Source organism: Delphinapterus leucas, chromosome 7 (assembly GCF_059928025.1).
Source record: "Delphinapterus leucas isolate spDelLeu-1000000601 "Yukka" chromosome 7, BTC_Dleu_Yukka2, whole genome shotgun sequence".
Taxonomy (NCBI): Eukaryota; Metazoa; Chordata; class Mammalia; order Artiodactyla; family Monodontidae; genus Delphinapterus; species Delphinapterus leucas.
Genome location: NC_143135.1, coordinates 52,238,248 through 52,260,988, shown reverse-complemented (window position 1 = coordinate 52,260,988; position 22,741 = coordinate 52,238,248). Strand labels below are relative to the sequence as shown.

General features: G+C 42.1%; 1 protein-coding gene across 1 annotated transcript in view; it reads left to right on the top strand.

Annotated features, from left to right (window-relative positions):
- Positions 1–22,741, top strand: part of XRRA1 (X-ray radiation resistance associated 1) — a 95,863-nt gene that overhangs the window by 50,038 nt on the left and 23,084 nt on the right. Inside the window, exons 10-11 of the mRNA XM_089915308.1 lie at positions 15,202–15,242; positions 18,101–18,226. Coding sequence (XP_089771434.1) covers positions 15,202–15,242; positions 18,101–18,226 — 167 coding nt within the window. The remainder of the gene's footprint in view (positions 1–15,201; positions 15,243–18,100; positions 18,227–22,741) is intronic.

Below are 22,741 nucleotides of genomic sequence, written 5' to 3'. Positions count from 1 at the left end.
ACTGTGTGGTTATTGTCATTTCTTTTGTTGATGTGGTGTATCACATTGAGTTGCGTATGTTGAACCATCCTTGAAACCCTGGGATGAATCCAACTTGATTGTGGTGTGTGATCTTTTTTATGTGTGGTTGGATTCTGTTTGCTAATATTTTGTTGAGGATTTTAGCATCTGTATTCATCAGAGATATTGGCCTGTAATTTTCTTTTTTGGTAGTGTCTTTGTCTGTTTTTGGTATAAGGATGATGGTGGCTTCAAAGAATGACTTTGGGAGTGTTCCCTTTTCTTCAGTCTTTTGGAAGAGTTTGAGAAGGATAGGTATAAGTTCTTTGTATCTTTGGTAGAATTCCCTAGTGAAGCCATCCAGTCCTAAACTTTTGTTTGTAGGGAGTTTTTGTTTTTGTTATTTTTTTTTAATTACAGATTCTGTTTCACTTCTAGTGATCAGTCTGTTTAGATTGTTTCTTTTTGATTCAGTTTTGGTAGGCTGTATGTTTCTAGAAATTTGTCCATTTCTTTTAAGTTGTCCATTTTTTTGGCATATATGTGTTCATAATACCTTCTTATGAAATTCATATTTCTGTGGAATTGGTTGTTATTTCTGCTCTTTCATTTCTTATTTTGTTTATTTGGGTCCACTCTTCTTGGTGAGCCTGGCCACAGGTTTGTCGATTTTGTTTGTCCTTTCAAAAAAACAGCTCTTGGTTTTATTGATATTTTTTCTATTCCTTTTTTATTTTATTTATTTCCTCTCTGATCTTTGTTATTTTCTTTCTTCTGCTGACTTTAGGTTTTGTTGGTTTTTTTCTAATTCTTTTAGGTTGTAGGTTAGGTTGTCTATTTGGGATTTTTCTTGTTCTTTTTTTTTATTGGAGTATAATTGCTTTATTAGTTTCTGCTTTACAACAAAATGAATCAGTTATACGTATACATATGTTCCCATATCTCTTCCCTCTTGCGTCTCCCTCCCTCCCAGCCTCCCTATCCCACCCCACCAGGCGGTCACAAAGCACCGAGCTGATCTCCCTGTGCTATGCAGCTGCTTCCCACTAGCTATCTACCTTACGTTTGGTAGTGTATATATGTCCATGACTCTCTTGCTTTGTCACAGCTCACCCTTTCCCCTCCCCATATCCTCAAGTCCGTTCTCTAGTAGGGCTGTGTCTTTATTCCTGTCTTACTCCTAGGTTCTTCATGAAATTTTTTTTTCTTAAATTCCATGTATATGTGTTAGCATACAGTATTTGACTTTCTCTTTCTGACTTACTTCACTCCGTATGACAGACTCTACGTCTATCCACCTCAGTACAAATAGCTCAATTCTGTTTCTTTTTATGGCTGAGTAATATTCCATTGTATATATGTGCCACATCTTCTTTATCCATTCATCCGATGATGGACACTTAGGTTGTTTCCATCTCTGGGCTATTGTAAATAGAGCTGCAATGAACATTTTGGTACATGACTCTTTTTGAATTATGGTTTTCTCAGGGTATATGCCCAGTAGTGGGATTGCTGGGTCATATGGTAGTTCTATTTGTAGTTTTTTAAGGAACCTCCATACTGTTCTCCATAGTGGCGGTACCAATTCACATTCCCACCAGCAGTGCAAGAGTGTTCCCTTTTCTCCACACCCTCTCCAACATTTATTGTTTCTAGATTTTTTTGATGATGGCCATTCTGACTGGTGTGAGATGATATCTCATTGTAGTTTTGATTTGCATTTCTCTAATGATTAATGATGTTGAGCATTCTTTCATGTGTTTGTTGGCAGTCTGTATATCTTCTTTGGAGAAATGTCTGTTTAGGTCTTCTGCCCATTTTTGGATTGGGTTGTTTTTTTTTTGTTATTGAGCTGCATGAGCTGCTTGTAAATTTTGGAAATTAATCCTTTGTCAGTTGCTTCATTTGCAAATATTTTCTCCCATTCTGAGGGTTGTCTTTTGGTCTTGTTTGTGGTTTCCTTTGCTGTGCAAAAGCTTTGAAGTTTCATTAGGTCCCATTTGTTTATTTTTGTTTTTATTTCCATTTCTCTAGGAGGTGGGTCAAAAAGAATCTTGCTGTGATTTATGTCATAGAGTGTTCTGCCTATGTTTTCCTCTAAGAGTTTGATAGTTTCTGGCCTTACATTTAGGTCTTTCATCCATTTTGAGCTTATTTTTGTGTATGGTGTTAGGGAGTGATCTAATCTCATACTTTTACATGTACCTGTCCAGTTTTCCCAGCACCACTTATTGAAGAGGCTGTCCTGTCTCCACTGTACATTCCTGCCTCCTTTATCAAAGATAAGGTGACCATATGTGCGTGGGTTTATCTCTGGGCTTTCTATCCTGTTCCATAGATCTGTCTTTCTGTTTTTGTGCCAGTACCATACTGTCTTGATTACTGTAGCTTTGTAGTATAGTCTGAAGTCAGGGAGCCTGATTCCTCCAGGTCCATTTTCGTTCTCAAGATTGCTTTGGCTGTTCAGGGTCTTTTGTGTTTCCATACAAATTGTGAAAGTTTTTGTTCTAGTTCTGTGAAAAATGCCAGTGGTAGTTTGATAGGGATTGCATTGAATCTGTAGATTGCTTTGGGTAGTAGAGTCATTTTCACAATGTTGATTCTTCCAATCCAAGAGCATGGTATATCTCTCCATCTATTTGTATCATCTTTAATTTCTTTCATCAGTGTCTTATAATTTTTTGCATACAGGTCTTTTGTCTCCTTAGGTAGGTTTATTCCTAGATATTTTATTCTTTTTGTTGCAGTGGTAAATGGGAGTGTTTTCTTGATTTCACTTTCAGATTTTTCATCATTAGTGTATAGGAATGCCAGAGATTTCTGTGCATTAATTTTGTATCCTGCAACTTTACCAAATTCATTGATTAGCTTTAGTAGTTGTCTGGTAGCATCTTTAGGATTCTCTATGTATAGTATCATGTCTTCTGCAAATAGTGACAGCTTTACTTCTTCTTTTCTGATTTGGATTCCTTTTATTTCCTTTTCTTCTCTGATTGCTGTGGCTAAAACTTCCAAAACTATGTTGAATAAGAGTGGTGAGAGTGGGCAACCTTGTCTTGTTCCTGATCTTACTGGAAATGCTTTCAGTTTTTCACCATTGAGGATGATGTTGCCTGAGGGTTTGTCGTATATGGCCTTTATTATGTTGAGGAAAGTTCCCTCTATGCCTACTTTCTGGAGGGTTTTTATCATAAATGGGTGTTGAATTTTGTCGAAAGCTTTCTCTGCATCTATTGAGATGATCATATGGTTTTTCTCCTTCAATTTGTTAATATGGTATATCACGTTGATTGATTTGCGTATATTGAAGAATCCTTGCATTCCTGGAATAAACCCCACTTGATCATGGTGTATGATCCGTTTAATGTGCTGTTGGATTCTGTTTGCTAGTATTTTGTTGAGGAGTTTTGCATCTATGTTCATCAGTGATATTGGCCTCTAGTCTTCTTTCTTTGTGACATCCTTGTCTGGTTTTGGTATCAGGGTGATGGTGGCCTCGTAGAATGAGTTTGGGAGTGTTCCTCCCTCTGCTATATTTTGGAAGAGTTTGAGAAGGATAGGTGTTAACTCTTCTCTAAATGTTTGATAGAATTCGCCTGTGAAGCCATCTGGTCCTGGGCTTTTGTTTGTTGGAAGATTTTTAATCACAGTTTCAATTTCAGTGCTTGTGATTGGTCTGTTCATATTTTCTATTTCTTCCTGATTCAGTCTTGGCAGGTTGTGCATTTCTAAGAATTTGTCCATTTCTTCCAGGTTGTCCATTTTATTCGCATAGAGTTGCTTGTAGTAATGTCTCATGAACTTTTGTATTTCTGCAGTGTCAGTTGTTACTTCTCCTTTTTCATTTCTAATTCTATTGATGTGAGTCTTCTCCCTTTTTTTCTTGATGAGTCTGGCTAATGGTTTATCAATTTTATTTATCTTCTCAAAGCACCAGCATTTAGTTTTATTGATCTTGCTATCGTTTCCTTCATTTCTTTTTCATTTATTTCTGATCTGATTTTTATGACTTCTTTCCTTCTGCTAACTTTGGGGGTTTTTTTTTCTTCTTTCTCTAATTGCTTTAGGTGCAAGGTTAGGTTCTTTATTCGAGATGTGTCCTGTTTCTTAAGGTAGGCTTGTATTGCTATAAACTTCCCTCTTAGAATTGCTTTTGCTGCATCCCATAGATTTTGGGTCATTGTGTCTCCATTGTCATTTGTTTCTAGGTATTTTTTTGTTTCCTCTTTGATTTCTTCAGTGATCTCTTGATCATTTAGTAGTGTATTGTTTAGCCTCCATGTGTTTGTATTTTTTACAGATCTTTTCCTGTAATCGATATCTAGTCTCATAGCGTTGTGGTTGGAAAAGATACTTGATACAATTTCAATTTTCTTAAATTTACCAAGGCTTGATTTGTGACCCAGGATATGATCTATCCTGGAGAGTGTTCCATGAGCACGTGAGAAAAATGTGTATTCTGTTGTTTTTGGATGGAATGTCCTATAAATATCAATTAAGTCCATCTTGTTTAATGTATCATTTAAAGCTTGTGTTTCCTTATTTATTTTCATTTTGGATGATCTGTCCATTGGTGAAAATGGGGTGTTAAAGTCCCCTACTATGAATGTGTTACTGTTGATTTCCCCTTTTATGGCTGTTAGTATTTGCCTTATGAATTGAGGTGCTCCTATGTTGGGTGCATAAATATTTACAATTGTTATGTCTTCTTCTTGGATCGATCCCTTGATCATTATGTAGTGTCCTTCTTTGTCTCTTGTAATAGTCTTTATTTTAAAGTCTATTTTCTCTGATACGAGAATTGCTACTCCAGCTTTCTTTTGGTTTCATTTGCATGAAATATCTTTTTCCATCCCCTAACTTTCAGTCTGTATGTGCCTCTAGGTCTGAAGTGGGTCTCTTGTAGACAGCAAATATATGGGTCTTGTTTTTGTATCCATTCAGCCAATCTGTGTCTTTTGGTGGGAGCATTTAGTCCATTTATGTTTAAGGTAATTATCGATATGTATGTTCCTATTCCCATTTTCTTAATTGTTTTGGGTTCATTATTGTAGGTCTTTTCCTTCTCTTGTGTTTCTTGCCTAGAGAAGTTCCTTTAGCAGTTGTTGTAGAGCTGGTTTGGTGGTGCTGAACTCTCTCAGCTTTTGCTTGTCTGTAAAGGTTTTAATTTCTCCATCAAATCTGAATGAGATCCTTGCTGGGTAGAGTAATCTTGGTTGCAGGTTTTTCTCCTTCATCACTTTAAATATGTCCTGCCAGTCCCTTCTGGCTTGCAGAGTTTCTGCTGAAAGATCAGCTGTTAACCTTATGGGGATTCCCTTGTGTGTTATTTGTTGTTTTTCCCTTGCTGCTTTTAATATGCTTTCTTTGTATTTAATTTTTGACAGTTTGATTAATATGTGTCTTGGCGTATTTCTCCTTGGATTTATCCTGTATGGGACTCTCTGTGCTTCCTGGACTTGATTGACAATTTCTTTTCCATATTAGGGAAGTTTTCAATTATAATCTCTTCAAATATTTTCTCAGTCCCTTTCTTTTTCTCTTCTTCTTCTGGAACTCCTATAATTCGAATGTTGGTGTGTTTAATGTTGTCCCAGAGGTCTCTGAGACTGTCCTCAGTTCTTCTCATTTTTTCTTTATTCTGCTCTGCAGTAGTTATTTCCACTATTTTATCTTCCAGGTCACTTATCCATTCTTCTGCCTCAGTTATTCTGCTATTGATCCCATCTAGAGTATTTTTCATTTCATTTATTGTGTTGTTCATCGTTGTTTGTTTCATCTTTAGTTTTTCTAGGTCCTTGTTAAATGTTTCTTGCATTTTGTCTATTCTATTTCCAAGATTTTGGATCATCTTTACTATCATTATTCTGAATTCTTTTTCAGGCAGATTGCCTATTTCCTCTTCATTTGTTAGGTCTGGTGGGTTTTTATCTTGCTCCTTCATCTGCTGTGTGTTTTTCTGTCCTCTCATTTTGCTTATGTTACTGTGTTTGGGGTCTCCTTTTTGCATGCTGCAGGTTCATAGTTCCCGTTGTTTTTGGTGTCTGTCCCCAGTGGCTAAGGTTGGTTCAGTGGGTTGTGTAGGCTTCCTGGTGGAGGGGACTAGTGCCTGTGTTCTGGTGGATGAGGCTCGATCTTGTCTTTCTGGTGGGCAGGTCCACGTCTGGTGGTGTGTTTTGGGGTGTCTGTGGACTTGTTATGATTTTAGGTAGCCTCTCTGCTAATGGGTGGGGTTGTGTTCCTGTATTGCTAGTTGTTTGGCATAGGATGTCCAGCACTGTAGCTTGCTGGTCGTTGAGTGAAGCTGGGTACTGGTGTTGAGATGGAGATCTTTGGGAGATTTTCGCCGTTTGATATTATGTGGAGCTGGGAGGTCTCTTGTGGACCAGTGTCCTGAAGTTGGCTCTCCCACCTCAGAGGCACAGCACTGACTCCTGGCTGCAGCACCAAGAGCCTTTCATTCACACGGCTCCTTAATTTAGGATGATTCGTTGTCTATTCAGGTATTCCACAGATTCAGGGTACATCAAGTTGATTGTGGAGCTTTAATCTACTGCTTCTGAGGCTGCTGGGAGAGATTTCCCTTTCTCTTCTTTGTTCTCACAGCTCCCAGGGGCTCGGCTTTGGATTTGGCCCTGCCTCTGTGTGTAGGTCGCTGGAGCGCCTCTGTTCTTCGCTCAGAGAGGACCGGGTTAAAGGAGCCGCTGATTCAGGGGCTCTGGCTCACTCAGGCCGGGGGGAGGGAGGGGCACGGAGTGTGGGGCGGCAGAGGCCAGCGTGACCTTGCACCAGCCTGAGGCTCGCCGTGCGTTCCCCTGGGGAAGTTGTCCCTGGATCATGGGACCCTGGCAGTGGTGGGCTGCACAGGCTCCCTGGAAGGGGGGTGTGGATAGTGACCTGTGCTCGCCCACAGTCTTCTTGTTGGCGGCAGCAGCAGCCTTAGCATCTCATGCCTGTCTCTGGGGTCCGCACTTTTAGCCGCGGCTCGCGCCCGACTCTGGAGCTCCTTTAAGCAGCGTTCTTAATCCCCTCTCCTCGTGCACCAGTTAACCAAGAGGGAAGAAAAAGTCTCTTACCTCTTTGGCAGGTCCAGACTTTTCCCCGGACTCCCTCCCGGCTGTCCGTGGCACACTAACCCCCTGCAGGCTGTGTTCACGCCGCCAACCCCAGTCCTCTCCCTGCGCTCTGACCCGAAGCCCGAGCCTCCGCTCCCAGCCCCGCCCACCCCGGCGGGGGAGCAGACAAGCCTCTTGGACTGGGGTGGGGAGTGCTGGTCGGCACCGATCCTCTATGTGGGAATCTCCCCGCTTTGCCCCCCGCACCCCTGTTGCTGTGCTCTCCCCCGCATCTCCGAAGCTTTTCCCCTCCGCCACCTGCAGTCTCCGCCCGCGAAGGGGCTTCCTAGTGTGTGGAAACCTTTCCTCCTTCACAGCTCCCTCCCACTGGTGCAGGTCCTGTCCCTATCCTTTTGTCTCTGTTTATTCATTTTTCTTTTTTCCTACCCAGGTACATGGGGACTTTCTTGCCTTTTGGGAGGTCTGAGGTCTTCTGCCAGCGTTCAGTAGGTGTTCTGTAGGAGTTGTTCCACGTGTAGATGTATTTCTGGTGTATCTGTGGGGAGGAAGGTGATCTCCGCTTCTTAGTCTTCCGCCATCTTTCTTCTTGGTTTTTTTGAGGAAGGCCTGTATTGCTATGAACTTTCCTCTAAACTGCTTTTGATGCATCCCATAGATTTTGTATGGTTGTGTTTTCATTGTCGTTTATCTTGAGATATTTTTTATTTCCTCTTTGATTTTACTGCTGGCCCATTGGTTTTTTAATAGCATGTTGTTTAGTTTCCATGTAATTGCTTTTTTCTCATTTTTCTTCCTGTGGTTGATTTCTAGTTTCATGCTGTTGTGGTCAGAAAGGATGCTTGAAATAATTTGTATTCTCTTAAATTTGTTGATGCTTGTTTCGTGAACTAGCATGTGATTTATCCTGGAGAATGTTCCCTGTGCACTTGAAAAGAATGTGTATTCTGGTTTTTTTGGATGTAGTGTCCTGTAGATATCAATGAAATCTAACTGTCCTATTGTGTCATTTAGGATCTCTGTTGCCTTATTGATTTTCTGTCTGGAAGATCTGTCCATTGATGTCAGTGGGGTGTTAAAGTCTCCTACTATTATTGTATTACCATCAATTTCTCCCTTTATGTCTGTTAGTATTTGTTTTATGTATTTAGGTGCTCCTATTTTGGGTGCATATATGTTAACAAGTGTAATATCCTCTTCTTGTATTGATCCTTTTATCATGATATAGCATCCTTTGTCTTTTTTTGTGGCCTTAGTTTTAAAGTCTATTTTGTCTCATATGAGTATTGCTACCCCTGCTTTCATGTCATTGCATGAAATATCTTTTTCCATCCCCTCACTTTCCATCTCTATGTGTCTTTCACCCTAAAGTGGGTCTCCTGTAGGCAGCATATTGTAGGTTCTTGTTTTATTATCCAATCTGCCACTCTATGTCTTTTGATTGGAGCATTTAGTCCATTGACATTTAAAGTAATTATTGATAAGTATGTATTTACTGCCATTTAAAATCTTGTTTTCCAGTCAATTTTGTATTTCTTCTTTGTTCATTTCTTCCTCTTTTTGTTTTCCTTTTGTAGTTTGATGACTTTCTTTTGTATTATGCTTGAGTTCCTTTCTTTTTAGCTTTTGTGAATCTGTTGTATGTTTTCATTTGTGGTTACCCTGGTTTTCAAGTATGTTAATCCATATCTACTTGCTTTAGACTGGTGGTCATATAAGCTCAAACACATTCTAAAAGATCTAGATTTTCTTACTCCCCTCCCCAACATTTCATGATTTTGATGTCCTATTTTACATCTTCATGTTTATCCTTTTGCTGTTCACTGTAGTTATAATTGCTTTCATATAATTTGGTTGGTTTTTTTTAATCTATATACTGGCTTATTTAAGTGATCTTCAGTCCTTTTATATATTTACCTTTTCTATTGTGATTTTCCCTTTCCTATATATTCTTGCTTCTTTTCTGTTTAGAGAAGATCTTTCAATATTTCTTTTAAGATATGTTTAATATTGCTGTATTCTTTTAGTTTTTGCTTATCTGAGAAATTTTTTATCTATTCTTCTACTCTAAATGATAATCTTGCTGGGTAGTGTATCCTAGGTTACAGGTTTTTCCCTTTCAGTACTTTGAATATATCTTGCCACTCCCTTTTGGCCTGCAAAGTTTCTGTAGAGAAATCAGCTGATGGCCTTGTGGGGGTTCCCTAGTAACTGACTTTGTTTTTCTCTTGCTGCCTTTAGAATCCTCTCTTTAACTTTAAATTTTGCCATTTTAATTATGGTATGTCTTGGAGTAGGTCTGTTGGGGTTCATCTTGTTTGGGACCCTCTGTGCTTCCTATTCCTGGATATCTGTTTTCCTTCTTTAGGTTTGGGAAGTTTTCAGCCATAATTTCTTCAAATACATTTTAAATCTCCTTTTTCTTTCTTCTCCTTCTGAGATTCCTATTATGCATATATTGGCATGCTTTATATTATCTCATAGATCTCATATGTTGCTTTCATTTTTTTTTCCGTTGTCTTTCTGTCTGCTGTTCTGATTGGGTGGATTGCTGTTATTCTGCCTTCCAGATCACTTATTTGTTCTATTGCATTATTTGACCTGCTATTCATCGCCTTTAGCTCAGTTTTCATCTCAGCAATTGAGTTATCTAATTTTGATTGGCTCCTCTTTATAGTTTCTAGTTCCCTGTTACAGTGATCCACATTTCTATTCATAGCCCTTCTTAATTCCTTCAGCATTTTTATTACCTCCTTTTTGAACTCAGGGTCTGGTAGACTGCAGAGGTCTGTTTCATTGTTTTCTTTCAGGGGATTTCTCTTGTTGTTTTAATTGGGAATAATTCCTCTGCTTTTTCATTTTTCTTGTATATCTCAGACTTTATGAATTTAGGAGAAACAGTTATCTACTGTGGTCTTGAAGGGCTGTTTTCGTGTGGGAGCCTCCCTGTGTAGCCTGCTTGTGTCCAGTATTTTTGGTACGAGGGCTGTGTTTAGTATGGATGCCTGCCACATCTTTCCTAAGGGTCTGCTGGCCTTTGTCCCCATGATAGAGGGGGTGCGTTTGGTGTTGTGGTGACCAGAGCCTGCACTGGATATTAGGCAGGGCCTCCTCTTTGCTCTTTGGTTGTCTCAGCCCTGTTGGGGGCAGGGTCTGCTCCCCAGCTGTTGGAGTAGAAGCCCCCAGATCCGGTTCTAAGCTGTGGTGTGAGGTAAGTGGGACTGGAGTGCTCCTACTGGGAAAAGAGCCACTGAGTGTTCTTCCCTAGGAGCTGTCTGCCAGAACGTGTGATTCTATGATGCCACCCGCCACCCTGAGTGCCCACAAAGATCACTGTTGCTGGCATTGTCCTGGATGGTCGCCTCTGCTTAGGAGCTCTGGTATTCAGCTCAGAGGTCCCTTAGGCATTCATGTGCCCTCACAAAGCCACTGGCGCATAAACCTGCAGGAGCTGTGTCCCCTAAGCCCACAGATAGTCAGTTCAGATGGCCCTCAGGCCTGTGTGTGCAGTCCTGGCCCCCAAACCCGCCAGTGAGAACCCACCAGAGCTGCATCCCAGGCGCCAGCAGTGGGATTGCCGGTAATCAGCTCAGACATCCCTCAGGCGTGCATCTGCCCATGGGCCCACCAAGTGCACAGAACCTGCAGCAACCAGAGCCACACCTGCTGTGAGCACGCTGACAATAAGTCTGCTGTGGTGGACCCATGCCCCTCCTTTCCCGTGTTGACAGTGGGGCTCCTCTGCTGGACTCATGTTCTGTCCTGCATGTGCCCCCAGTTGTGGGCTGGGCCATGCTCCAGGTGCTTCGGGCTGTCTCCACACAGCCAAACCTAGTCCTTTCCCGGGGTCTGTTCTCTGAAGCCCAAGTTTCAGCACCCAATACACACACCAGCAGGCGCGTGTCTCGGGCTGGGAAATGCAGCAGCGTGGCCAGGACCATCTGTGCTGGTCAGTCTCTACACTGTGGGGCTGCAGGCCAGCTCCCACACTCTCCTCTCGGGGCTCTGAATCTCCTTGTCTGTCCTGGCAGACCTCCCAACTGGTGAAGGAGGTTCCCAGGGTAAGGGAAGTTTTCCTCTTTCACAGCTCCCTCCCAAGCGTGCAGGTCCCATCCCAATTCCTCTTCTTCTCCCTTTTCCCTTGCTCCTGCCTGGTTACATGGGGATCTTTCTTGCAGCTTTGGTTGTATGAGATCTTCTGCCAGCTTTTAGTAGGTATTCTGTGAGAACTGTTGTGGGAGCAGGTGAGCTCCACATCCCTCTGCTCCACCATCTTGATTTCCTTCTCCATATGTTTTCTATTTACCATGTTTTTTTCCTTCTTTTGTGCCTCCTGTGAGCACTGAATGAGTTTTCTTTTAATTCTACTTTTTCCCTAGTTGTTTAAATTTATACGTCTCATTTCCATTTCAGTAGTTACCCTAGACCTTTTAATCCACATATTTAAACTCACCTTTGTCTATCAATGCCTAGAATCAACCAAATTCAAGTGTTATTCTTTAATAAGAAAAAAATCTTAATATATGTTTACCTACTCCACCCTACCCCATCACTTCCCATAAAGTAATAAACACTAATAATGATTTGAGTGGTTTTAATTTTTTTTAATTACACATCAACAGTTACACTGAAAGATTGAACTCTTAGTTTTACTTACTTCTGTACTCACCACAGCTGCTCATATCTCAGATCTTCCTCCTTCTTACATTCCCTATTGTGTGTCTGTGTATAACTTAGGAGCAGAGAGTTGATTTAATAATAAACCTCAGGGTATTCCCTGGTGGCGCAGTGGTTGAGAGTCCGCCTGCTGATGCAGGGGACATGGGTTTGTGCCCCGGTCCGGGAAGATCCCACATGCTGCAGAGCGGCTGGGCCCGTGAGCCATGGCCGCTGAGCCTGCGCATCCGGAGCCTGTGCTCCGCAATGGGAGAGGCCACAACAGTTAGAGGCCCGTGTACCACAAAAAGTAATAATAATAATAAAACTCAGGTTATTAGCACTTTAACCATTAGTCTTTATAAAGCTCCTCTTGCCCTATTTTATTTTTTCTCCTTCATTCTTAATCCCTACCCCCATTTCCTATTTTCATGTAAGTATCTGTTTTTTTTGCTGGATATATTTTCCTGGATATATGGATGTATCTTGTAAAGTATATATTATTTTGTGTGTAATGTGTTTTTAGTTTATATAATGGTAATATGCTATTGAGCTCATTCTGTTACTTAAGTTTTTTCACTCAGCGCTGTTTTTAAGATTGTTCTTATTGCTGTATGCCCATCCAGTTCTTTCCTTTTATCTAATGCTTAATATTCCACACTATGCTCTAACCACACTTTAATTCATCTATTCCCTTGCTAACGGACACCTAGGTCACCTACCTTGTGTATGTTTCTTGCATATACCTCTGTGCCAGAGTTTTTCTGGAATATTTACCTAGGAGTGGTTTTGTTGGATCACAGAATATATGCATAAGTAGTTTAAATAAGGGCCACCTGGTGGTTCTTCAAAATGGTGGCTCTAGTGTACACTCACACCAGTAGTACATCAGGGTTCCTGTTTCCTTACAACCTTGCCTGCACTTGATATTCCCCAACTTTTTAATTGTTCTAAGTTTTGTTATTTTGTAGGTATAAAGTGATATTTCATTGTTTTAAATTCCATTTTTCTAAATATTTTTGATGTTAAGTATTTCTTCATTTACTTAGCCATTTGGTTTTCAACTTTTATGAATTGCTATTTCATATCCCTTGATAGTTTTAATATTTTCAATTTCTTCTTTTATTCTGTCATCACGTCTGTTTACTTCATCTGTAATGGTAGAGATGACATTTTGAAGAGAAGTTCTTAATTTTGATTTACCTAAATGTATTAGTTTGCTAAGACTGCCGTAACAGAATACCATAGGCTGTTTGTTTTAAACAGCAGATATTTATTTTCTCATGGTTCTGGAGTCTAGAAGTCCAAGATCAAGGTGTTGTCAGATTTGGTTTCTTTTGAGGGCTTTCTTCTTGGCTTATAGAAGGCTACCTTCTAGCTGTATCCTCATTTGGTCCTCCCTCTGTCTGAATTGTCTATGTCCTAATCTACTCTTCTTACAAGGAGACCTTTCATATTGAATTAGGGCTATCCTAATGACCTTATTAACCTTAATTACCTCTTTAAAGGCACTGTTTCCAAATACAACCACATTCTGTGGTACTAGGAGTTAGGACTTCAACATATGAATTGGCGGGGTGGGGGGCGGGGAATGACACAGTTCAGTCCATCACACCAGATCTATACAATTTTATCTTATGGTTTATGCCTTTGGGTTCTTGTTTGAGAAGTATCTCCCTTTCTCATAGTCACAAAGATAGTTTCCTATTCTGTATTTCTTTTCATTTTGCTGTTTGAATGATTCTTTCAAAGAGGGTTTGCATAGAGTAGATTTTTCTCAGCCCATAAAATATCCAAAATTACCTTTATTTTGTTATCATACTTGAATGCTAGTTTGCTGAATAGAGAACTCTAGCCTTAAAATAATTTTAACTGAAAAGTTTGAAGATATTACTCCATTGCCTTCTAAATCCATTGCTGCCAATGAGAAGTCTGACACTAATCTGATTCCCATCCCTTTGTAGGAAACCTATTTTTGCTCCCTGGAATCTCTTAAGATTTCCATTTTTTCCTTTGGAAATTTGAGTAAGATGCATCTGGGTGTGCAGTTCTTTTTTGTTTATCCTGTTAGATACTTTGTATTCTTTCCAAGATGGTTTCTGTCATCTTGGAAAAATTTTCTTTCTTATCCCCTTTCCATTCTCCATTTTATGAATTAGCTCTTCAAGTGGGTCTTTTCTTCTGTACAACACATTTATTAAATCTTTTATTTGATTATCATACTTTAAAATTACAAAATTATTAATAGTTTCTCTTCCATAATGACTGATTTTTTTCTAGAATGAAATAGCCTTTTGAATTCCTTAGAGGACACTAATTATTCTATTTAAAGTTTTTATTCTTTTGGTTAAATTTTGTTTCAGATGCTAGTTCTTCTTTTATATTTCATAACTTTCTTTCATATTGTTAATTTTCCTCAGACATTAGGAAGTGCTTGATTGTGCATCTTTCTCTTGAACAGTCTCCAGTCTGAAACTTAGAATGCACGTTCTGGTTTCTGGAGTTGCTTCCTGTAATTTTGGGGAGGGCCAGGACATGAGTTTGGATAGAGTGCACCTCAGTTCATCTTTCTAGATATGGGGGCTCTCTATCTGCCCAGAAGATCACTGCTTAGCACCTACACTTGTGACCATGGCCCATCTCTCAGCTAACTCCTACTTTGTTCCTTGCACAAACCTTTCCCAAATTCCTTTCAGACCCTTGTCATAGGAGTTGTTTATGCTGTGTGATGTTCCACCCATACTATTGCTTATTTCATTTAAATGTAACCGTCTCTGCCTAATATCATTAACATGTGGAAGGGATCCCATTAGTCAGGGCAAAGGTGAGTGGTCCCTGCACAGGATCCAGTCCCAGCAGATGCTTTGCCTTATTCGGTTGAACTGAGCTCTTTATTGGCTCATCTTAGTCTGATGATCCCAAGAATGAAATCACTCTGTAGCCTCCTCCTTAGTTACTTATCTCTCCTGAATTCACTGTCTTAACACACTCTATTTATACTAATATAACAAATACTATTTTCAAATCCTCTGACAGACTATCTTTTATATACATTTTTCTCTTCTAAGACAGTTGGTTTGCCTTCTGACCAATACTGACTGCCCAATAGTTCTGAGGCTCGAAAGAGCTTGCATATTGCAAAGTCAGGAAGAAGGTCAGTGTGGCTGAAATATAGTGAGTGAGGGGCAGGGTAGCATGAGATAAGATTAGAGAAGTAGGCAGGGGCCAGATCAGGCAGGACCTCAAAAGCCTGGCCAAGGAGTTTGAATGTTTTTCTAAGCGCAAAGGGCTTATTACCTGACACATGTCACAGCTGTTCCTCTTCCCAGTTAGCACTGAAGCTCAGGGCCAATGAGTACTCCCTCTAGGAGGTACCCTGCTGCATACAATGGGTGGTAAACCCAGACCCTGGCCTCTCCGGGGGTCAGTTAGTGCTCTCACCAACCTTCATTCTGTTTCTCTTCTATTTCAGAGGTTGTGCTCTCATCTTATCCTGGATTTTCAACCTCAGAGGTAGGAACTGCCTACTTTATATTTGCATCCTTGAGTCGAAACATTAATTTTAATAAACAAAAATAGGTTAATGGAGCCATGAGAGGCATTTACATATATAACACTGAGGAGGCCCATTCACTGAACCGACCATGTTCCAGGCACTAAGCTGGCCTATGGAGATGCAGCAGCGGACTCAACAGACAGGTCCCAGACCTCACACTGCCCACAGACTAGCTTCCATTGGTCTCAGATGCTGTTCAGTAGTGACGGTTGCTACCTCACGTGATCAAGCTGGCATTGAAGTGAGGCTGCCACCAGGATGAAGCCCAATAGCTTCCTAACAAGAGACCCTGCCCGAAAGCTAGAGTGAAAAAGAAAAACAAAAAAACCCCCAAAGCTAGAGTGATCCTGGCCAAACACACCACCATCCGGGGTCTAATCCTTGGTGTCACAGGCTTGGCATCTTTTGTTGTCTTTTCATCCTGGACTTCTTTACAGCATGGTGGCATCAGGGTTCCAAGAGAGCAAGGCTCTGAAATTCAAACAGTGGCATTTTCTGTTGGTCAAAGCAAGTCATAAGGCCAGTATATTTCTGCAGTACAATTCTGATGCTAGTTACCTGGAATTAGCATGCGTCCCACAAGTTAAGGGCACAGTCCCCAATAAGACTGCCCTCACTTCAGACACTAGCTGCAAGTTTGGGGGTTCCCAGGCTACTTGACCTACTGGCAATAAATTCTAAAGTTCCAGTGACCTCCTCGGGTTCAATAATTTGCTAGAACGACTCATAGATAGAACTCAGGAGAGCACTTACAATCACAGTTTGACTATAAAGGATACAAATCAGGACGAGCCAAATAAAAAGACACATAATGAGGGCTGGGAGGGTTGGAAACACAGAGCCTCTTTGCCCTCTTACTGTGGAATGAGAGTGTGTCACCCTCCCAGCACATCTGATGTGTTCACCAACCAGGAAGCTCGCTTGAGTCTCAGTGTCCAGAGCTTTCATTGGAGTTTCATTACATAGCCACAATTGATCGAACCATTGGCCACATGATTGAACTCAGTTCCTAGCCCCTCTCCCTTCCCCAGAGGTCAGGCTGGCTCAAACTCCAATCCTCTGACCACATGGTTGTCTTTATAGTATGGCCAGCTGCCATCCTAAGTCATCTCATTAGCGTGAACTCAGGTATGATCCAAGGGTCATGCATAACAAAGACATTCCTATCACTCAGGAGATTCCAAGGGTTTTAGAAGGTCAGTGCCAAGAACCCAAGACAAAGACCAGACAAATTCTTTATTATACAGCAGCCAGTCTAGTTTCAAGGGATTAGAGATACAGACTCCATGTCTGAATGGGAGGAGCAGCAAGGTCACACAAGCGCATGCATAAGGGATAGAGGGGCTTGTGGCCACAGAATTAGGTTGCTTAGTGCTCAGATCCCAACTGTGTGGTATCTGAGAATCTAGAGAGTGAGTTGAATGGTTGAAACGTTTAGCGGCCTCTCTATCACTGTCACATACATCCCACTCTAAGACAGGGCCCTTTCTGTCCCCGGCAGAGCCAGTCATGCCCTCAGATCAGGACATTCCAGCCCCCTGGACAGGGCTAGGTAACCCCCAAGCCTGTCTGGCTTTTTCTTCTCTGTGCTCCAGTCTGATTTGCCCACTTTGGCTCACACAGCCTCGCTCCGGGTAGGGAATTGCACAGTTGAGGAGATACCTTACCAGACTGCCATCACATTCCACTCAGCCTCTTGGAGATTGCATTCGGATTTCCTTGAGAGGAGAGTTCCCAAGCACCGCCACTGGTTTTTGTTTTACTGTCACCCATGACTTATCCGTCTCACTTGTGGCTGTACAAGTTGGACCCCAGGAGGGGACAAAAATACTTGGCCAATAGTAGGTGCTCCAGGGACTTCCCCAGCGGTCCAGTTGTTAAGATTCTGCCTTCCAGCACAGGAGGCGTGGGTTCGATCCCTGGTCGGGGAGCTAAGATCCCACATGCCATGGGGTGTGGCCAAAAACTTAATAAATAAATAAATAAATAAGGAATTGCTGTTAAAAAAAAAAAAAAAGTAGGTGCTCCACAAATGGTTATTGAATGAGCAAAGGAAATTTAAGTGACTTGCTCGAGATTACACAGCAATTAATGGAGCTTAGATGAATCTAGTTCATCTGAACCCAGTCATTAGCCCAGCATCTACCCTGGTTAGATGGTTAATCCAGCGACTTCCATTTTCTACTTGATCAAACATGTTGACCCTAAGGCAGGCTGAGTTGTGCTGAGAGACCATGACGCTGCAAGTGAGCCAGATGCACTGGCCACACCCAGGCCCCACAGCCTGCCGGAAATTGTCCAGGACTTAGCGGTCGTTTTATCTCGGAACTAAGAGCCTCCACTGTAGGATGTGGACTAGCCCATTAGAGCAGGTGTTCAAGGCTCAGGTCACTCCTGCTCTGTCTCCTCACTAGGAAAAGTCCCCTTAACAATGCAAGCCCTGCCCTTTCACCTTCTGGAGAAATTTTAACCCAACCGTATAGAGGGGCAAGTTCAGGATAAGCCACTATAGGGCAGAAAGTGAGAGGTGAGAACAAAGAGCCTCAGCAGTGGTACACTGCTGTATTGTACTTTGGCTTCAGAGAACTTGAAACTGGAACTTTGCGTACCAGAGAACTAGCTCACCATGTGACATAGGAAACTTGGAGCCAGAACTCTGGGCCCTTGATGACATCACCCCTTATGACCCTGGATGTCTCTTTTGACCCAGCCTCTCTAGAATGGTCATTCTTTCCACCACACTCCCTAGGAAGGGTCTGTTGGCCCACTTCTTATCACCAGGGCACTTTGACTTTGACCTTCTTTTCCTTCTAAGACAACCAAGGTATGTGCGCTTCCTCCCACATTCGAGATTCTTCCCGTGAAATCACCGAAGGCGAGGAACCAGACGCTGGCCCTGCCCTTCCCAGAGCTGAGGTACCTTAGCCTGGCCTACAACAAGGTGACTCTCTGATTCTCTACCTCTTTCCTCAGGGGCACAGACGGGAGGGTGGGGTGTGAGCTGCTCTGGCCTGAAAGCTAACCCTCCCGTTCCCTTCATCAACAGTATGCAGGCTCAGGAATTCTCAGGGTGGGGGGAAGCAGAGGGCATGCAGGCCAAGGCAGGAGTCCATCCATTCAGTCACAGATACTGATTTAACACTTAACATGTGCCAGGCTCTGTGCCAGGCACGGGATACAGGTGTGCAAAGAAAAGATTCAGCCTCTGAATCTGAAGACTGATACTGGACAAATAATCACAATATAAGACTGCTCAGTGTTATGAAGACATTCACAGTGCTATGAAGTATGTGACAGGGCAGGGGGTCTTACCTAATATTTGGGATCAGGGAAGGTTCTCTGCAGAGTGGTGTTTAAGCTGAGATGGGAATCAGTGAGTTTATTGAGGTGAAGACTGAGGGTAGAGTGAAGTGAGAAATGTTCTAGCCTAAGGGAGCAGCAGATGTAAAGTCCATGGGACAGATTTAACATGTGTTTCCTTAACATGTTTTTGTTTTTAAATTAATTAATTTATTTATTTATGGCTGTGTTGGGTCGTCGTTGCTGCACACGGGCTTTCTTTTAGTTGCGGCAAGTGGGGGCTACTCTTCGTTGTGGTGCGTGGGCTTCTCTTGTTGAGCATGGGCTCTAGGTGCACGGGCTTTGGTAGTTGTGGCGCATGGGCTCAGTAGTTGTGGCTCGCGGGCTTAGCTGCTCCACGGCATGTGGAATCTTCATGGACCAGGGCTCAAACTCGTGTCCCCTGCATTGGCAGGCGGATTCTTAACCACTGTGCCACCAGGGAAGCCCCCCCTTAACATGTTTTATGTTAACATATTTTTCCAACAGCCATGTCCTATAAAACTTCCAGTAAGCCCCACTAATTGAGCCCTACTCAGGTGTGAAATGCAGGCAACTTTTAAGGTACTCTGCTTACATTCCTTCTGAGGCAGGTGGTTAGTACAGCCAGCCTTCCCGGGTGTTTTCTTCTAAGAGTTATAATTTTAGCTGTAACATTTAGGTCTTTGATCCTTTTTTTTTTTTTTTTTTTTTTTGCGGTACGCGGGCCTCTCACTGCTGTGGCCTTTCCCGCTGCGGAGCACAGGCTCCAGACGCACAGGCCCAGTGGCCATGGCTCACGGGCCCAGCCGCTCCACAGCATGTGGGATCTTCCCGGACCGGGGCACGAACCCACGTCCCCTGCATCAGCAGGCGGACTCCCAACCACTGCGCCACCAGGGAAGCCCAGGTCTTTGATCCATTTTGAGTTGATCTTTATATATGGTGCGAGATAGGGGTCCGGCTTCATTCTTTTGTATGTGGATATGCAGTTTTCTCAAAACCATTTATTTTTTTAAATAAATTTATTTATTTATATTTGGCTGCACTGGATCTTCGTTGCTGTGCACGGGCTTTCTCTAGTGGCAGCTAGCGGGTGCTACTCTTTGTTGTGGCGCGCAGGCTTCTCATTGTGGTGGCTTCTCTTGTTGTGGAGCATGGGCTCTAGGCACGCGGGCTTCAGTAGTTGTGGCTCGCGGGCTCTAGAGCGCAGGCTCAGTAGTTGTGGCGCACGGGCTTAGTTGCTCCACAGCATGTGTGATCTTCCCGGACCAGGGCTCAAACCCATGTCCCCTGCATTGGCAGGCAGATTCTTAACCACTGCACCACCAGGGAAGTCCTTCAACACCATTATTGAAAAGACTGTTCTTTCCCCATTGAGTGGTCTGCTCACCCTTGTTGAAAATCAGTGGATCATAGATGTATTAAGGGGCCTCCTTTCATTCTTTTTTTTTTTTTAATTTATTTATTTATTTTTGGCTGTGTTGGGTTTTCGTTGTTGCGTGTGGGCTTTTCTCTAGTTGGGGCGAATGGGGGCTACTCTTCACTGTGGTGCACAGGCCTCTCATTGCGGTGACCTCTCCTGCAGAGCACGGGCCCCAGGCACACGGGACTCAGTAGCTGCGGCACACGGGCTCAGTAGTTGTGGCTCGTGGGCTCTAGAGCACAGGCTCAGTAGCTGTGGCACACGGGCTCAGCTGCTCCACGGCATGTGGGATCCTCCCGGACCAGGGCTCGAACCCATGTCTCCTGCACTGGCAGGCGGATTCCTAATCACTGTGCCACCAGGGAAGCCCCCTCCTTCCATTCTTGAAACTGGTAAGTTGTGTCTTTTATTGATCCAAAGTAGTTAGAAGTTATCCCTTTTATGGACTTAAAAAAAAAAAACCACTAAGCTAGGTGCTGGTTTCTTTGGATTTCTCTATAGTCTGTTTTCCATTTCATTGATTTCTGCTCATAACTTTATTTCTGTCCTACTCACAATGAGCTTAATTGGCTCTTCTTTTTCTAGATTCATAAATAGTATAATATTAGATCATTGATTTAGACCTTTCTTCTTTTTAATATAAGCATGTACAGTTATAACTATCTTCTTTAAGCACTGTTGGAGCTGCATCCTACAAATTGCGTCTTGATTTTCATTCAATTAAAATATTTATTTTTTTTATGATTTCTTCTTTGACACTTGGGTTGTTTAGAAGTGAGTTGTTTTATTTCCAAATATATGGGGATCTTCTAGATAACTTAACATTTGTTGAGGTCTAATTTAATTCTATTGTGGCCAGATAACATAATCTGTAAGATTTCATTCTTCTGAAATTTATTTAAACTTATTTTATGGTCCATCCTATATTCTAGCTTGGTGAACACTCTTTGTGCACTTAGAAAAAAAATGTATATTCTGCAGTTTTGGGGGATAGTGTTCTATAAATATCAACTAAGTTAAGGTGGTTGGTGGTGTCACTCAGATCTTTTATGTACTATTGTTTTATGTGTTCTATTAATTATTGAGAGCAGTATGCTAAAATCTCCAGCCATGATTGTGGATTTGTTTATTTCTCCCTTTAGTTCTGTCTGTTTTTGCTGCATGTATTTTGAAGCTCTACCCTTGGGTACATATTCATTTAGAATTTTTATAGCTATTTGATGTGTTTATCCTTTTGTTATTATGACTTGTCTTCCTTTGCCTCTAATAATACTCCTTGTTTTAATGTCTATTTTGTCTGATTTTAGTATAGATGGACAGCTCTCTTATGCTTACTGTTTGCATGGTGTATTGTTCTTTCCTTTTACTTTCAACCTATTTATAACTTTGTATTTAAAGTGTATCTCACTGAGACAGCATATAGTTGGTTCTTGCTGGGATGCTGGAGCATTTTCTCAGCATTCCTGCTCTATCCTCATCTTGCAGCCTTTTCTGTGTTCCTACACCTCAGAGGGTTTATCTCCACACTCTTGTTCCTCCCCCAGCAGTGACTGCTTTCACTTGTTAGTTAGTGCTTGCTAGTCTGGTGGTAGGGTGCCAGTGGGAGGGCCCAACCCCTGTCTTATGTAGGCCCTGGGTTCCTGTGTCTCAAGGATGTACCCTTCTCAGTGGTCCTACCCCTGTCCCAGCAGTAGGCGACTTCTAATGAAATGGGCCAGGTTGAATTCCTCCCCTACCACAGGAGTAGCAGGTTTTAATTTTTTCCCTCCCCAGATGCAGGGCCCTGGGCCCAACAGGGTTTGCTGACCTTCCTCAGCAGCTTAAGGCTTTTGTTCACTAGGGAGCAGGGTTGGCAGGGCTTCCTGCCTTTCCTACAATGGCAGCTGCTCTCCTCCTCCAGGCCTACACCCCAAGGAAGGCTTTCTCCAGTCTCCCTCACTGTGTCCAGTCTTTTGCCTACAAGTGGGCGTGAATTCCCCTGTGTCTGCTGCTCTCAGGAGTTCTATTCTCCTACTGTAGCCCACACTTGGCCTTTAGCAATTCATTAAAAATTTTAGCTGACTTCTTCTTAAATACTTAAATGCCACTCATCATCTTTTCCTCCCACGTTCTGCCACAGGTGAGCCAGGGTCCGTGTCCCATCCCTCCTTGGAGGTGCCCTACTTTCCTTATATTTCAGGCCACTTGATTGCCCTGAGACCTTAGCTCTCTGTTGCACTCAAGAAAAGTTGTGCAGGTGTAGGTTATTCAGTTTTTATATTGTTGTTAGGAGGCGAGCAGCAGTCTTTCCTGTTTTCTACATTTCACTTGAGTTTTTAAACATTTTTCTTTATGAGAGTTATCCCCTTACATATATCTTTTTGTCTTTGATCAGTTGTCTACTGCCAGAATGTAGGTTCTTTTGAGAGCTGTGACTTTGTTTTGCTTACAACTATTTCATCATCTTTTCAAATAGCACCTGATACATGTTAGGTGCTCAGTATGTTCGTGAGATGAATGAGTGATGTTCTGATCATGTCAAGGAGTACTCAGGCAACCTGTGTTGAAATTAATATTCAATTTATTAAAGTTAAAAATTTTAAAACCAGTTATGCCTTCAAACAGAATTTATATACATCTAGAATATTCACTTAGAAATCTAGTAATTTGTGTGCCAAAAGTAAAATAATCACTTTCACTCCACCTTTAACTAATATTTACTTACTTCATAAG